Consider the following 18,650-nt stretch of genomic DNA (forward strand, 5'->3'; position numbering starts at 1 on the left):
ATTAGGGAATTTAAAATATAAACAAAGTCTGTCAAGAAGTAAACAGAACAATTTTTTTAAATGTAAACTTTACCTAAGAACTGTGATGTAAAATGAAGTTAAGATTTTTTTCAAGTTACTTAATTTCAATCCATTTTTTCTTTCCTTTCTTCTGCTCATTAAAAAAAAAAAAACATCAATCACAATAACCAATTTAGTACAGTTCTCTCTTGTTTTTCTCTTATTTCAAAACATTTACAGTCAGTTGCTATTTACATAAAACTTGTTGGCTGAATTCTGCCAAGACACACACAAAAAAGAACTGGACTGCCTCTCTGTTCCCTCAAGGCTACTATCTGCTCTAAACCTTCAAAGAAAATTTCTAAACCTTAGATTTGAGCTCAGACGGAAACAGTCCGCTCCCTTACCTTCCCATGTCTCCATTTCATGCTTCTCGGAGTCTGTTGGGAAGTTCTATTGCAGCCATGAAGAAAAGGAGATTACAAGACAAGTCCAGCCTGATGACCACTCTTCCGACACTTGGCCAATTTCTCTCTCTTAGCCCGAACTACAACAGTCATCCTCACAGGTCAGTTTACAAGCCAGTCATGTGATTAGAAAGTTCAGGCGCTAAGGTCACAACGTGTACGGAGTTCGTTTATTACCAAAGGTTATCTAAGTGGAACTGATAGACTTATTTTCTTTAGTTAACAATACTGCCTACCATGTCTCTGAAAACTATTATGGAAACATTTAGTAGGAAATACTCCTCCCGTCTTTTTTAAAGCTGAGATTCTTAACTTAAAAGGCAGTACTCTAGAAGGACTTTGTTTTCATTTAAGAGAGTTCCAGTATGTAGGGTTTTTTTGTTTTTTTTTAATTTTATTTTATTTTTAAACTTTACATAATTGTATTAGTTTTGCCAAATATCAAAATGAATCCGCCACATAGGGGTTTTTTAATCCTTTCTTTTAAGAGCTATTTTATGTTATATTCTTTTGTAATTTGAATTAAAAGTTTAGAGTTAGAACCTTTGGGAGAAGAAAAAGAAAAACAAAGACTCCGTGTTACGCATGTGTTGGGAGGGGTAGGAGTGGCATCCCCTGCTTTTTGTCATTATAATAAACAATGACATGGCAAATTCTTCTGAGAAAATTAAAATGTGAAGCTCTGAGTTATTTGCAGGGTTCACTTTAACTCCGGCCCTTAACTTTCATGCTGTGGCTATACACACTAGTTTGAAATAATGTGGAGAGAGGGAACTAGGTCTGCAAAATCCTTTTGGAAAGTAAAGGTTAGAAATTTCATCCCCCATTCCTAGTCAAGAGTGTAAATCTTGAAAGTAAGCTTCTTGCTTCATTCCTGTAAAACTCCTAAGACATTAAGCAATCATTATGCTATGCCTCCTTGATTTGTGAACCATACCAGTAACACATGGCAGAGCACATCATACCAGGTGTGTGGATACTTGCTCAAACACTGCCACAGATCTGCAGAGGCTGGCAAATCAGAGCCATATGCTAATGACACATGATGTCAAACATTCAGCTATCCATTCAGATATCAGAACACAACATCAGGGCAAGTTCCACTGAGAAGGTGGGATGATCAAAGAGAGACCAGTTGCCAGGGATAAATGCTTTTTTTTTTAAATTTTTATTTTATTTTTAAACTTACAATATTGTATTAGTTTTGCCAAATATCGAAATGAATCCACCAGAGGTATACCCGCGTTCCCCATCCTGAACCCTCCTCCCTCCTCCCTCCCCTCCCCTCCCTCTGGGTCGTCCCAGTGCACCAACCCCAAGCATCCAGTACCATGCATCGAACCTGGACTGGCGACTCGTTTCATACATGATATTATACATGTTTCAATGCTATTCTCCCAAATCTCCCCACCCTCAAATGCTTTTTAACTTTGCAGTGTTTCATCCTATAATCTCCCAGCCTTGGAAAATAACTTAAAGGCTAGGCACAGTTTATAGCAGTATTCCATAAAAAAGGAGACTTTTTTGGGGGTGGGAGTGGAATATGTCACTGGCAAATATTGCTACCACTATCACTAGAGGGATTTCCCAACCAAGAGAGAGAACACTAAGTCACCCTACAGTGTAGGGCCTAAAGGGAAAGTGACCAATGATTTAGAGGAGAAAACGTTATAATTTGTCTGCCTAAAAATAAATTTTCTGCCACTGCCATCATGCACCTCACTCCAACAGAAACACATCAACCAGCTTTCCCATTCCTATTCTCACTCAAACAAGAGATTAAGTGTAGTGAACCTCTGCTTTACTGCAACAACCTTTGGAGGAAAATATAAAATGGGGAGCTATTGGTTAACCTACTAATATCAGGACTGAAGCAGCATTCTTGATTTTAAAGGGTGTGAAAGTTAGTCACTCAGTCACGTCTGAATCTTAGCCACCCCATGGATTGTAGCCCACCAGGTTCCTCTGTCCATGAAATGCTCCAGGCAAGAACACTGGAATGGGTTGCCATTTCCTTCTCCAGGGGATCTTCCTGACCCAGGGACTGAACGCGGTAGTGGGTCTCAGTACTAATCCTTGATGAACAAATCTTTAACATAGTTTAAGGCAGGTAAGTTTTATCTTTAGATACAGAGTCATATTTCTTCAATATCTTCAGTCCCACAAGTTTTTTGAGAGCCCTTTTTAAGTTCTACTGGGAGGAAAAGGCAGAGAATATGAACATGCACCTTAGTCACCATGCAAATGCAAAAGACAAACCTTAAATCTAAACTCGAGCTCCCAAGATTGTTAAAACAACTATAGTCAAGAAAAATCATTTAAATAGATTAAAAGGATTCATGGAATTTATCAGTGGGAAGGAGAGAAAAGAGTAAGAAATCAGCAACATTTTCTACTTGCTAATACTAGCTTTGTAATGTAGAAAAAAATTCTACATCCAACCAACACCTGCAATATTTGCATTCTGCATATCTAACAGAATTCAAAAGCTGAGTTCAAATTATGAACAGCAGAACCTCAGTTAACCTTGCAAGAAACTGGTTCAATTTCATTTTAAAGATGGGGAAACTGAGGCCCAGGAAAAGGAAAAAAGCAAGTCATCAGACCACTTGAGAAGAAATCCAAATATCCTAGGTCCCTCATTTCCTCCATAATGCCACGTATCTTGGAAAGAAAACAACAAAGCCTCTTTTTAGATGCCACTATTCAACATTATTTTCATGTTTGTTTATTCAAATGGCAACTTTCAAAGAAGATGGCAGATTTCTAAGCTAAAGGGGGTAATCAAGATGTATTATGTTCAGTCCTTCAAAGTAAAACAAAAGATAGCAATTCTAGTGACTACACAACCACTGGAATCATCTCAGCCTTATTTGCCTTCAAGAAGTTTCAATGATAGTCTGATGCAAAGTGAAAGCCATGTAAGTACTGATAGAGAGGGACTAGTTAGAATATCTCTATCCATTTCAGAAAAACAGAATTACGCAGAAAATATATTAATTTCTTTTTAAACTTGAAAAACCACACAAAAAAACAAAAGCCCAAGGTCTCTAGTTTTCATCTGTCAGATGCTTGATTGCAGACATTTCTTACGGCAAGGACAGGAGTTTAATTCAACTAAACATGAATAATGAAACACAGCCAAATGAAGACCATACTAACTGAGACTAACAAGCAAACCTCTCAAGTTCAGGAAAACAACAGGAGTAACCAAGAACATACTTAAATATGATTTCTACTTTTGCCATCTATTCCTGGAGTTGGAAAGAGGAGTCCATAGTTCAGGGGAAAAAAAACAAAAAATAATCCAGAGCCACAAACTAAAAATATTTTAGAAACTAAGGACTAAGGGTTTTCATCCAATCCTACAAACATTCATTGAGTGTCTCCTATGAACTAGGCACTATGCTGACTGAACTGACAGAAATGAATGTTATGAGATTCTTACCTTAGATCTATGTATCAGGGAAATGGATGAAGGAAAATTGATTAGATTGGAGTGGTATGCCACAGAGAGGGAGCTGAACCTTGGTGTTCAACATGTAGACAGGCAGGAAAGGTATTTCAGGACTTGAAGGAAAAAGAATCACAAAAGACTTTTTAATGCTTATGATACAAAATCAGGAACTAAACCTATATGAAGAAGAGTAACATGAATGGCTAGAAAAAAAGACTGCAGGGTGTAAGAATAATCTTGGACTTCCCAGGTGGTCCAGTGGTTAATAATCTGCCTGTCAATGCAGAGGACATGGGTTTGATCCCTGGTCCAGAAAGATTCCACATGCCTCGGGACAACTAAACCCATGTGGCCACAACTACTGAGCCTGAGTGCCTAGAGCCTGTGCTCCACAACACGAGAGGCCACCACAGTGAGAAGCCCACGCACTGCACCTAGAGAGGAGCCCTCCCTCGCTGCCACTAGAGAAAGTCTACAAGAAGCAAAGAAGCCCTGGTAATATTTTTTAAAAAATCAAGGGCAATTTTAAAAAAAGAACAGCCTTATAAGTATAAGCAAATGCAATGTATGCACCTCGTAAGTACTTTGTGATTTGAACAAATCGATTGTAAAAAGACATTTTTGAAACAATCAAGTAAATTTAAATATGAGTCGAGTTTTTAATTAGATCAGTTTTCCACCCACAAACTGAAGACTGGGAAAGAGTGAGCCCTCCTTTAAAAAATCTCCGTAATTCTCCAGTCAGGATCTTGTACATAAATTTTTAAAGTATCATAGATCATAGTATGACTAAATCAGTCCCTTTGAAAAAAAAAAAGAAAAGAAACAGATATACAACATATAAGCATAAACACAGCCAACTATTCTGTCTCTTGAGAAGCCTAAACTAGTTGCGACTTATTCAACCCATATGGAACCTCTGCCTACCTTCTTCATAATTAAGCCTAGAGTTTAATGCAAATAAAATACTGCAGCTCTGAATATAGCAACAACTCAAACTGCTGTTAAGCAACATGTACAAATGAAGTAAAAAAGATCACAGAGGTAAAAAGCAAGACTTAGGGGCTGGGCAAATGGCCAGACAGCCTTTCTTCTTTGGTACCCCTAAAAAGGAAGACCACTTGAAACCCAGTAGTTTCTGGATAGACTCTGGCCTAGGCCCTGACTTCAAGTTGTTGTTTCATTTGTCTATCCATGTATTTGTCTGACTGGATGAAAAAAATGGTCAGATGACACAGGAAGAGTTTTCTGCCTACGAGTAACTCACTTCTGTGTAAGTGAGGACTGTGGACAAAGGTATGCAAGATAAAAACTGTAGCATGAGCTGTGACTAGTCAACGGCTCCCAGGCTCCCTGTAACATAAAAATCCACAATCCCAATGCCCTTTACCATCTAGCCCCTGCTGATCTCTCCAGCTTCATTTACCACTACTTCCTACAAATACCCATCACTCCTGCCATACTAAGCCACTTGTAGTGCAAATATGCTAAGCTATAACATTTGCCTGGAATAACTCCCCTTGCTACTTTCTTATAGCTTCCACTAGCAATAACTCATCTTTCTGGACTCAATTTAAATATCAGCGCCACTGTGAGGTATTCTAACACTCCATCCTCCTAGCCCTCAAATCAGACAGAGTCAAACCACACTCTGTTGCCATGCTGCCTGGATCCCTGGGGTTCCCTGGTGGCTCACAGGATAAAGCGTTTCTGCCTGCAATGCCAGAGACCTGGGTTCGATCCCCGGGTCAGGAAGATCCCCTGGAGAAGGAAATGGCAACCCACTCCAGTACTCTTGCCTGGAAAATTCCATGGATGGAGGAGCCTGGTAGGCTACAGTCCATGGGATTGCAAAGAGTCGCACATGACTGGATCCCTAAAATATATCATGATAATACAAACTACCTACTGTTTTTACTTCACAGTTCTATGGGGTTGGCCAAGAAGTTTGTTCAGATTTTTCTGTAAGATATTTCAGAAAAACACGAACTTCTTGGCCAACTCAGTATCTTCATTATTAGTCTGAATATAACCCCAAAGAGTAAAGCTTTGGTAATTTCAGAGCACAGTCTTGCATTTAGCATGTATCACATAGCAGGCAATTAGAAGGCTTTTGGTATGTATATTGTGTAGGTGAGCAGGTGGCGTGCAGCTTTTTTTTTGTTGTTTTTAATTAAACTTAAGAGTGCATTCACAGTCTACTTTCATTTTCACATTTTCTACCTCTTCCATCTTTCTTCAAAGGAGCTTTTTTTTTTTCCCCCTAAACAAACTCCATTTCAAAGTCCTTATGTGTCAGGCCTTTTGTTTTAAATATGTTTTCTCATTTGTAAACTTGACACCTTATCTTCCAATAAAGAAGATCCAGCACTGGTAAGAAAAGATTTCTGGCCAATATGTCCTATTTACTGAGTTCCTGTATTAGTATGGAAGGATATGTTGCTAATGATCTTCTGATTAACATATGTAATATATATATGTATCTCCTAGATTCCAAGCTATATAAAGGCAGGGACTGTGCCCCTTATTCTTGTTCACCATTGTATACCCAGTGCGTGACACAAAGCAGGTGCTCAATGAATATTTTGTTGATTAGAGAAAGGAAGGAAAGGAGTCGCTTCAGAAAGCAGGAACATGGGAGAGGGAAATAAAATCCTTCAGGAATACAAATATTCACAATAGATTGCCCTAGGCTATTCCTGCAAAGCCAAAACCAGTTCACCCAGCCTCAATTCCAACTCCAGTAAATTCTACCCATACACAGAGCTCTCCTCTAATTGAGGGACTGGTTGTAATAAATCTGAAAACCAAAAGGACCGGTTGTAAACCGGACAAGTGGCAATCCTCCCTACAACCAGTTCTGTCCTTTCTGCTCTACTAGAGATTGAACCTGACTCTCTAAAGATAAGCACACAGAAAAGAGAAGGCAACAGGGCTTAATAATCTTACTTTGGGGTACAGTGTCGTTTCAGCTGGCAGAGGGACTGATTTCTATCAAATAAGATATAACACACATAATCAAATGAGTCAATTCCACATAGCAATTGAGCTCTATCCTGGGTCCTGGACTCATGGACTGCTCCTCTGAGCCTCACATCTTATTATCCAACTGCCTTCTGGGCATCTCCAAGATGCATCGATCATATGCACCTCAGACATGTCCAAATATGTCTGCCCTTTGAAACCTGCTCCTCTTTCTCAGTTTCAGTGTGTACAGCCTCAACAACCCAAGCCAAAACCTGGAACTCTGACTCCTTTCTCCCTTTTACCCCACTTACATTCAAAACCTATCATTCCTGTCTCCTCAAAAGCTACTAAATCAGCCACTCTAACCAAACATGAAACAATCTGAATATCGTTTAAAAAGAATAACTAAAATTAACTGAACACTGTCATCATTGAAGGATGCCAGGGAACTAACACAACCTTTTGAAAATTATTAAATACTAAAAAGGTAAAGAATCAAGTATTTACCCTGCTTTTCCTAAATGAGATACAGCATAGGGTAATCAACAGCAATGGAAAAATTTCTCTTTGTAGAAACATTCCAGCTAATAAGTGAACAAGAAATACTGGAATTAGAATGCTACTATGAAATAATGGGTCCTAGATACTGATCATCAACAGCTACTAACATAACAAAAAGAGAAAACAAGAGATATATATCTTCTGATTGAAGAACTCAGTATCTTGCCTGGAAAGCAGAATCTGAAGATGATCAAGCCTCTATATCCAACTACAAAAATAAAAGTACTATAGACTTCAGAGAAACACACTCATCTACATCAGAAGGATGCCAATCAGCAAAATCTGGGTTGTGGTAAATTCAACAAGACAAATCACCCAACCTTGTAAACTTTAGAGAAGGGAAAAAGAGATTGAGGAGAAATCTATAGATTAAAAAAAGAAATCTTCTAGAGATACATAACTGGAATGCTTATGGATGAGATGATACTTTGGAATGCTTCAAAGTAACATGGCGAGGCGGTATGCCTTCCTAGTGAGACTGTAAACCTTGAGGATATTCTGCCCCGCCGAATTTTTGCATCTCAGAATCAAGCAACCGCAATCGCCTCTTAGGGGAAGTTCATCAGATTCACCGCTGCTCGGAGTGGTCCTTTCTTTTCCATTGGAGCGGAGAGAGTGCTGCCATGACGGCCCCTGCTCAGCCCAAGAAAATCGTGGCCCCTACGGTGTCCCAGATCAACGCAGAGTTCGTGACCCAGGTGGGCTAGGGCGAGTCTGGTGTGTGTGAAGGGATGAGAACTCTGAGGCCAGGGGGTGGAATTTTCCTCGGGAAGGGAGCACCCAGGAAGCATTTGTTCATCGATTCATTAACTCAAGTCTTTTTACTGAAGTGTATGTGCTGTGTGCCAGCCACCGCACTAGCTCTTGGGGAAACCATGGTTAAAGAGCCTCTGCCCTGAGGAGTTCACATTCCGGGGGATACAGATACACGAAAAGAAAGCTTTTATGTTAGAGTTTGTCGCTCGAGCGATGAAGTCGCAGAAGGAACACCCCAGTCTACCTGAGACTGGCAAGATTTCGTAGCAGAGGTGATGCTGAACTGAGTGTTGAAGGAGGAATAGGTTTGTTCTTATCCTTAGAGTAACCTCGATCTTTGAGCGGAGCGATGAGAGTCAGACAAGAGACTTGCTCCAAATAAATGCGTTTAGGAAGAGCAGTCTCCGACGCTAATGCGTGAGTGCTCCTCTAGAACCCGTTACTGTGTTTTATTGTGAACCGCGGTTGGCTTTGAACAGGGAAATACAATCCCTGGTAGCTCTTAGCAACATTCCTATCCTTATTTGTTGTTTGGGGTATTGACTAACAGTGCAAGTAACTCAAGGTAGAACTTACTACTCAGCAACTTCTCTGTGCCCTGTCTCAGCAGATTTGCCAAGGCAGAAGCATAGGAGTCACTTTGAGTCCTTCTTTTCCTAGCCTGCACTTTGCTACATTCTAAATGTCTCCTAAATCTGTCTGCTTTCTGTGCCCTAAGCCAAGTTTCCATGGTTTTCTTCCTGAACCTAGGTATCCTAACCTGTGTTCCTGTATTTCCACTTGCTCTCCTCAGGCTCATTTTTCATATTGTTTTTTTTTTTTTTTTCATTTTTCATATTGTTGTCAGAGTGATTTTACCCAAGTACAAATCTGATCACCTCACTTATCTTTTAAAATTTCTAATAAGTTCTAATTGCCCTTAGGATAATGACTGGAATCATCCAACGCATTTTATAGTCTAGCCTGTGCTTATATCCAGTTTTGTCTGTTATTTCCCCTTTTCTAATTGTGTTTTAGCCATACTAAAAAAAAGAAAAAAAAACAAAAACAAAGTAACATGGCGAGGTGAGGGAGGTAAAGACATGGATGGGATAAGATTAGTCACTGGATGATTATTGTTGAGGCTGGGTACATGGATTCAACATACTACTTTACGTATTTTCTGTGTATGCATAACAATATAAAGTTGCTGTTGTTCAGTCACTAAGTCATGTCCAACTCTTAGTGATCCCATGAACCACAGCACACCAGGCTTCCCTGTCCTTCACCATCTTCGGGAGTTTGCTCAAACTCACATCCACTGAGTCAGTGATGCCGTCAACCATCTTATCCTCTGCTGTCTCCTTCTCCTCCCCAACTCATACATTTATTTTCATCTCTACCATCCTATTCTTGGCCATCACTATTTCTCATCTGGCTTATTTTGAGAGCCTCCTTATAGGTCTGTCTTGTTGGCTATTTTTTTCTACCTTTCCACTTCGTGTGCATGCAGGCAAAGTTGCTTCAGTCGTGTCCAACTCTTTGAGACCCTATGGACTGTAGCCCGCCAGACTCCTCTATCCAAGGGATTCTCCAGGCAAAAATACTGGAGTGGGTTGCCATGCCCTCCTCCAGTGGATCTTCCCAACCCAGGGCTTGAACCCACGTCTGTCTCCTGCACTGGTAGGTGGGTTCTTTTACCACTAGTGCCACCCGGGAAGCCCTCTTTCCAGCGGATGTGTGTGTGTTGTCACTTCAGTCCTGTCCAACTCTTTGCAACCATGTGGACTGTAGCTCCCCAGGCTCCTCTGTTGGAGGGGATTCCCAGGCAGAGTACTGGAGCGGGTATTCCACTGCCCTCCTGCGCGCTCTCCTCCAGGGGATCTTCCAGGCCTAGGGATTGAATCCTCATCTCTTAAGTCTCCTGAACGGGCAGGCAGGTTCTTTACCACTAGTGCCATTTCAGAAGGTCCTTTCCACCTCTCCCCTCCCAAATTCATTCTCCACTCTGGCTGCTTTCTAAAACTCAAATCAAACCATACACTCCCATTTAAAATCTATAAATCTGTAATTTCTTTCAGAATAAATCACCTTCCCAAAGTTAAGAGAGCCTTCCTGATCAAACCTCTTGTCAACTTCTCCATTTTCCCTTCTCATATTCCCAATGCTCTCAACGAAGTGCTATTTGCAATTTCCCAAATGTGCCTCTGCATGCACTGTTTTCCTTCTACCTGGCTAGTTTCCATGAACTATTTAATTCTCAGCTAATTCAGATATATCTTCCAAGAAATCTCCAATTCTTACCTGCTCTAAAGGTTCTAATCCTATGAATTTCTGTAGTTTCATCACGTTGGATGCCTGCCTGCCATGGATCTGTAACCATTCTAAGAACAGAGACATAATTTGATTCATCTCTACATTCCTGGTACCTACTACAGAATCTAGCACAAAATGAGTACAGTCATCCATCCCTAAGTATCCACAGGGGATTGGTTCTAGGACCTTCATAGACACCAAAATCCATAGATGCTCAAGGCCCTCATATAAAATGGCATAGTGTTTACACATAACCTATGTACATCCTTAATACTTGAAATCATCTCTAGTTTACTTCAGTTCAGTTCAGTCACTCAGTCGTGTGCGACTCTTTGCGACCCCATGAATCACAGCACGCCAGGCCTCCTTGTCCATCACCAACTCCCAGAGTTTACTCAAACTCATGTCCATTGAGTCGGTGATGCCATCCAGCCATCTCATCCTCTGCCGTCCCCTTCTCCTCCTGCCCGCAATCCCTCCCAGCATCAGAATCTTTTCTAATGAGTCAACTCTTAGCATGAGGTGGCCAAAGTACTGGAGTTTCAGCTTTAGCATAAGTCCTTCCAATGAACACCCAGGACTGATCTCCTTTAGGATGGACTGCTTGGATTTCCTTGCAGTCCAAGGGACTCTCAAGAGTCTTCTCCAACACCACGGTTCAAAAGCATCACTTCTTCAGCGCTCAGCTTTCTTCACAGTCCAACTCTCACATCCATACATGACCACTGGAAAAACCATAGCCTTGACTAGACGGACCTTTGTTGGTAAAGTAATGTCTCTGCTTTTCAATATGCTATCTAGGTTGGTCATAACTTTCCTTCCAAGGAGTAAATGTCTTAATTTCATAGCTGTAATCACCATCTGCAGTGATTTTGCAGCCCCCCAAAATAAAGTCTAACACTATTTCCCCATCTATTTCCCATGAAGTGATGGGACCAGATGCCATGATCTTAGTTTTCTGAATGTTGAGCTTTAAGCCAACTTTTTCACTCTCCTCTTTCACTTTCATCAAGAGGCTTTTTAGTTCCTCTTCACTTTCTGCCATAAGGGTGGTGTCATCTGCTTATCTGAGGTTATTGATATTTCTCCCAGCAATCTTGATTCCAGCTTGTACTTCTTCCACCCCAGCATTTCTCATGATGTACTCTGCATAGGAGTTAAAGAAGCAAGAGTGACAATATACAGCCTTGACGTACTCCTTTTCCTATATGGAACCAGTCTGTTGTTCCATGTCCAGTTCTAACTGTTGCTTCCTGACCTGCATACAGGTTTCTCAAGAGGCAGGTCAGGTGGTCTGGTATTCCCATCTCTTTCAGAATTTTCCACAGTTTATTGTGATCCACACAGTCAAAGCCTTTGGCATAGTCAATAAAGAATGGATGTTTTTCTGGAACTCTCTTGCTTTTTCGATGATCTAGAGGATGTTGGCAATTTGATCTCTGGTTCCTCTACCTTTTCTAAAACCAGCTTGAACATCTGGAAGTTCACGGTTCACGTACTGCTGAAGCCTGGCTTGGAGAATTTTGAGCACTACTTAACTAGGGTGTGAGACTTACAATACCAAATATGGACACAATGCAAATGCTATGTAAATAGGTGCTGGTATGCAGCAAATTCAAGTTTTGCTTTTTGGAACTTTCTGGAATTTAAAAAAATTTTGATATTTTTAATCCATGATTGGATGAATCCATGGATGTGGAATCTGCAGGGCCAACTGTACTTGATTCGTATTTGATGAATCAAAAATAAAGTTAAAAGGCCTAGACTTCCGAGGAATCCATAACTCTACAGAAACAGATAATTACAATAAAAGGCAGCCTGAAACTGGATTGTTTTACAGGTATATGTGTGTGAAAGTATTGGTTGTTTAGTTGTGTCCAGTTCTTTGCAATCCCATAGACTGTAGCCTTCCAGGCTCCTCTGTCCATGAAATTTTCCAGGCAAGAATACTGGAGTGGGTTGCCATATCCTTCTCCAGGAGATCTTCCCAATCCAGGAATCAAATTCACATCTCCTTTGTCTCCCGCACTGGCAGGTAAGCTCTTCTCCACTGGGCCACCTGGGAAGCCCTTCTAAGTATATATTTGTCTCTAAACTCATCAAGTTATACACATTTTTTCATACATCAATCATACCTCAATAAAGTGATTTTTTAAAAAGATCATTCTCCCTTCTTTTGTCCAGAAGTAGAGACAAAGAATTAAGCATTCTGAGCAGGTCAACAATGAGCAATTTCTGTTCTCTGCCAAGCTAGATGAGAGTGAGTCAAAACAAATGAGTCAAAGTTCTGTCCTTGAGGAGCTCAAGCCAGTGGGAGAAGAAAATACATAGGTCTTAAAAGAGGGGCAAAATATAAGGTGTGCTCAGAAGAGATGTACTTGTTTTTAAGTACATCTTAAAACAAGATGTACTTAGTTCTTAGTGCCCAGTATATATTTGATTATTTGATGAACTAAACAGAAAGTTGGAAGGGCTTCCTGAAGACAGTAATAACTGAGTTGTGTAGCTGTATTGTTCAGCTAATAGTATCACAGAGACTTTTGCTTTTTCAGAGATTTTCAAATAAATCTAAAGAAGGGATTAAAACCAGATGTCAGGTAAAGAGAAAGAACTTCCATTTGGTGAGCTGGATCACTCCTCTCTTCTGTCCCTAACTCTCAAGAGTCCATCCCGATTCCAGGGAGTGGACCTTAATTTGGAGAGAAAGTAGTGAATTATGCAGAGCCTTCACTGACTTCAACGTGGAAGCAGCTGTATGAGGACAAACCAGTACAGAAAGCTGAGAAAGGACCACCCCCCAGGCCCACAGAGACCAGAGACTTCCAGAAATGCTTTCCTGGGATTTGCCAAGCATCTTCTCTTGGTGCTTGGACCAAACACTAGCATCTCTGCAGGACTCAAGTGGCGCTCTAGCCAAAAAGAACAGTATCAGGGCTATAGGTAGTAGGAGTCATATCTGAACACTTGCATTAGTAAACTCTTCTGAGTTATTTAACTGGGTTAGCAGACAGATCTGTTTCAAATCACATCAATGTAAGAATCTGCCTGCCAAGAAATATCCTTAGAAATTACCCAATTCCAATTTCTTTATCCTATAAAGAAAGCAAGTTTCTTCATGTATCCTATCAGTGTTAATGCAAAGTAGTTTAGGTGATTTTTTTTTTTCACATCTTCTATCATACACTCATAAATTTGTACAACATTTTGCCAAATCACTTTTGGCATTATTTATCAAAACTAAGTCTATTCTTTAAAAGGCACATATCATTTTTTAATCTCTTTGTGACCCCATGGACTTGCTGCCCGCCAAGCTCCTCTGACCATGGAATTTTCCAGGCAAGAACACTGGAGTGGGTTGCCATTTCCTACTCCAGGGGATCCTGCTGACTCAGGGATCGAATCTGCATCTCTTGTATCTCCTGCACTGGCCGGCAGACTCTATCGCTGCACCACCTGGGAAGCCCTATTTCTTTTTTTTAATAGCAATTTCAATTCTAGAAAAGTATCCTACAGATATACTTGCTCAGGGATGAGAAAACATTCACTGTAGTACTGTACATAATAAATAAATAAGAAAAGAAATTTTATAATCTAATAAACCCATTAGATATATGTAGCTATTACCAAAAATGAGGTAAGTCTTCACAGTATTGGCATGTAAAAAAGTTTGCAACTTACTGTTAATGAAGAGAGATCAGTTTGATCTCTTTTATGAAAACTTAAATATATTTAAAAATACATAAAAGTTACAAATGGACTTCTGCCTCTGGCCAAGATGGAATGATGGGAACTAGTTTGGCTTCCTGACTAGAGAAGACGGAACTGGACAAAGTATATAAAATAATGGTTTTCCTCTATTGATTTGAGATAACAAAGAACAGTGATTCCTAAGGGGAAACAAGGAAACACCTGTGAACATCCCACATAACTGCCTGATGGGGTTCTAGAGTGAGCATCGTGAGAGCTCACATGGAGTCCAACAATCTGCGGCTGGGAGTCCAGGCGAGGTGGCTGGAATCACCAGGGCAGAGGGCTGGAAGAGAGAGCACTACATGGAGAGAGCATGACTGAGATCTGCAGAGAGTTCTCCTGAGTCTTCAGCCGAGGAAAGATGATTGCACATGTGTGAGGGAACTACCCAAAGCTAGGGAAAGAGCCACCCAAAAGGCGCAGGGAAAATTATTTTCAGGGCTCACAAAAAGCCAGGAATAGTTATTGTTTTCACCAGCCAGAGCAGAAAATGCTCAAAATTACTGAATTTATTTCCTGAAGTTCCTGATTAGTATTTATATATATCATCGACAACTGGCCTTCAAGTATCCCCCTAAAAGCACTGACTGTCTTCTCAGGTTAGCTGCTGCTGTATTGAATTCATACAGGATAGAATCTAAGAGAGGTTGTGACCATTGCTTTGGGGAATGAGAAACCAATTACAAAGTTGCTGCTGCTGCTGCTGCTAAGTTGCTTCAGTCGTGTCCGACTCTGTGCATCCCCAGAGACGGCAGCCCACCAGGCGCCCCTGTCCCTGGGATTCTCCAGGCAAGAACACTGGAGTGGGTTGCCATTTCCTTCTCCAATGTATGAAAGTGAAAAGTGAAAGTGAAGTCGCTCAGTCGTGTTGGACTCCTAGCGACCCCATCGACTGCAGCCCACCAGGCCCCTCCGTCCATGGGATTTTCCAGGCAAGAATACTGGAGTGGGTTGCCATTGCCTTCTCCGAATTATAAAGTTAAGAGGAGCCAAAGTGGTAAGTCCAATAACTGGAGAGAGCAGATCCTAAAAATAAATTTTGCCTCAAAACCCTGACTTTGACAAAATTCACGAATACAAGCAGAAGTCCCCTCTGTAAATTTGGTTTAGTACAAAAATGACTGTAAAGGTAACAATATCATAACCCCTCTTAAATGAACTTAAATTTCATATTGAAATTCTCCCTTTTTTCTTGGATGTTTTTCAAGCCTCTACAACTCTGCCCAAAGCTTGCCTGCCCATTCACCATGTCTTCTTTGCAAGAGACACCCAAATGCATTAACACAATCCTTTTGAGCATATTCCTGGAAAACAACTCTGTACAATAATACTTGTCCTTTTGGTATTAATGATATAATTATGAATTTGAAATGTGATATTGCCCTTTTAATGGTGTTTTCTCAGTCTTGGTGAAGTTTATTTTGCATAAAAATAATATACTTGAATTCCACTGAACATCTCTCTTTTGGTCAAGTTAACTCAAAACTGGGAAACTTAGATGCTTTATCATGTAACATTGAGAACTCTCAAGATAAATGCAGCATAAAAAGAATCTTCTGAACTTCTAGGCTAAGACACTGCAATGCCATTATTTTAATGGCTAAAAAGAGAAGTTAAAAAGAAAATGCGTACTTTTTACAGTAAAGGATTCATTATAAGAGTCCCAGTAATCTAAAAGTCAACACCCAGCAGGATAGGCCCCACAGAAGCTGCTGGTGGCAGGCATGTAGCTGGGGTTCTGGAATGAGAGCCACGGACAGAATCAGAGATGAAAGCCTGGTCTATGAAAGGCTCACTCAGCTCCCTTAAAACTCTGAATGTTTTAGAGTTTAGAGTATATGGAGAATTCTACAAAGGCAAGGCACTGGAAACTGTGAAAGGCCAGCAGCAACAGAGCGTTTATTCCAGCTTCAGCAAAGCTGTATTTCATTAAATTCTAGTTATCCCAACCGTCTTCCAACCCTCTCTGTCCTCTCAGAAAACACCTAAGAAACATTTGTGAGGCATACTGAGTTTCTTCTCTTTTTGTTTATTTCAGGAGGATGCAAAAATTTCCACACAGATACTGAGCCATAAATCTTTTTTAAGGAGATAAACAACAGACAAGCGATACAGGTTAAGAGTCAGATGTTCTTAGAATTTGGGTAACTAAAAAGAACCGTAGCAAGAATAACTGGAGCCAGAAAATTCTCTGCAACTTGTTGCTTATATAATCTCAGTTTCTTCACCCATAAAATGGGGATAATTATATCTACTGTTCTAGATCAAAAGTGTTCTGAAGAACCAACCAGAATGTGTGTGGAAACATTTTATAAACAGAAGTGTCAAACAGTTATTATTTTTAGTAAAAATAACATATACTTTAAAAAAAGATAGTTAAGAAAGGACAAACACAATTGGAGCAGAGCAGAGAGGAGAAGGAAGGGCAGCCTGGTCCCAAGTCTATAATCCCAAAGTAATCATTACCAAAAGGGCATACATAGTGTTTTTGTTTTTATGATCTTTCTGAATTAAAACTTCATTATTTTTCCTTTGGCAGTAAAATGGGTTGACAGCTCATGAAATAAGAATTTCATGAGATATATAAAAACTAATCACATATATAAAGTAAACTAGAATATTATTAAAATAAAAAGTGAGAATATATATATATATTTTTTTTACTATTGAGGGGAGGGAAAGTCTAAGCATAACATGAAACCCAGACATCATTAAGGAAAAGATGATTGTATTTACATTTATATAATAAGTTCTGAAAGGCAAAGCCACCCAAACACACACACACACACATTTACAAATATGAAGAAATCCTACAAATAAGGATTAAGAAAAAGGTAAGCAAACCTTCCAATGGGGAACTAATATGATGAAACAAAGATGTCCTAAAATGACTTCAGTGTCAATAAATACTGAAAGGTCACTAATAATAACTCAAGTTAAAACAACTATTATATACTACTTCTTATCCATCAAATTGGCAAAAAAATTTAAAATGCTGAGAATATTTCACTCGAAAAGGCTTGAGAAAATGAGTATGCTTATACATGTTGATAGTTGATACACAGACTGAATATAGCTTACAGTATCTATTAACATTTAAACTTTGCACACTCTTTGATCCAAAGACCCTTACTACTCTATCTTACAGAAATACTTATGTTCACAAAGATGTATATATATGGATGATCAATGGAAAGTTATAAATTTTTTTTTTTTGGAAAGTTACAATTTTTAAAACCTGGAAGAAACTCAAATATTTTTCAATATAAAAAAAGCCAAGAAACAGGGAAATGATTAAGGAGATAAGAAACCTGACTATTTTAGGCCTTACTTGGTCATTTTGCAAGATTCATTCTGGATTTTAGACAGGCTGTCATTAGTGGGCTACCCCTTCTGGGCTAAACCAACAGCTAAAAGTCAAGTGGTTGATCAAAATCTGCTCAACCAGACAGCTGCTTCCAGAGTGCAGGGGCCCTAGGCTCTAGGTCAAGGCTCAGACTAAGAAAGGATAATAAACAATCCATCACATCACATCAGGAATGATGTCTTCCCAAGAGCTGAGCAGGGTCTGACAGCGATTATTTGAGAAATAGGGCTGATCCTGAACTTGCATGACCCTGAGAGTGACTGCTGTCTTAAATTTTGTATTATAGGTATCTCATTTGCTTCACTCTAGTCCTGCTATTGAAAATAGCAATTTACTTGTTAAATAACAAGGATCAAGATATATAAGCCAATACTTTTTATTCTCATCCAAATGTTGTGAAATGAGGTGCTTAGTTTTAAAAAACATAAGTGGGTTTCTCAAAAGGCTCCCTTCCCTCCTTACGGTTCTTTAAAAAGAAAATTCTCAGAAATATCATAACCTGTAGTTGTCACCATCCTACTGGGTGGGGGGTGGGCATCATTTGAGGTAGAGACCTATACCAAGGAGGCAAGTCAGTCTCTCATCAAATCATACAAAGTAATATCTATACACTATCTGACCTCCTCTATTATAAAGATACCACAGGTGAAAAGGCTGCCTAGGAACTTCCCATCACAGTTGGGGTGCCTGTTTTAGACAGTTGCTACATACGGCACCACCCTTATTGTCCTAGGAAATCAGGTCTGCAGGCGGACCACACATCACAGAAATGTTTTTCAGCAGGCTACTCAAATGTCAAGTATTTGTTTCAGGAGAAAATACAGATATACAACAATACTAAAGAAATATTAGGCACACTGTTTTACTAACTGTATTAATGAAATATCAAGAGAAATTATCCTAGCTTTGACAACTAGTCTTGAGGACTTCCGATTAGCCATTATATTACTTAAGAGGTATGTACCATGGCTGCAACTGGTACATTCTGCTTGGTGTTTGTTTGTGATACATATTTTCATTCTTTTATGTT

General features: G+C 39.7%; 1 protein-coding gene across 5 annotated transcripts in view; it reads right to left on the reverse strand.

Annotated features, from left to right (window-relative positions):
* NR6A1 (nuclear receptor subfamily 6 group A member 1) overlaps window positions 1-18,650 on the reverse strand; it is a 226,402-nt gene that overhangs the window by 66,988 nt on the left and 140,764 nt on the right. Inside the window, exon 1 of one of the 5 annotated variants that reach the window (XM_070799224.1) lies at window positions 408-1,711. The exons of the other annotated variants lie outside the window; for them this stretch is intronic. Coding sequence (XP_070655325.1) covers window positions 408-423 — 16 coding nt within the window. The 5' untranslated portion in view covers window positions 424-1,711. Of the gene's footprint in view, window positions 1-407; window positions 1,712-18,650 lie in introns of those variants that run through there. 5 annotated transcript variants of the gene reach the window in all.

Source organism: Bos indicus, chromosome 11, assembly GCF_029378745.1.
Source record: "Bos indicus isolate NIAB-ARS_2022 breed Sahiwal x Tharparkar chromosome 11, NIAB-ARS_B.indTharparkar_mat_pri_1.0, whole genome shotgun sequence".
In the NCBI taxonomy this organism is placed as follows: domain Eukaryota; kingdom Metazoa; phylum Chordata; class Mammalia; order Artiodactyla; family Bovidae; genus Bos; species Bos indicus.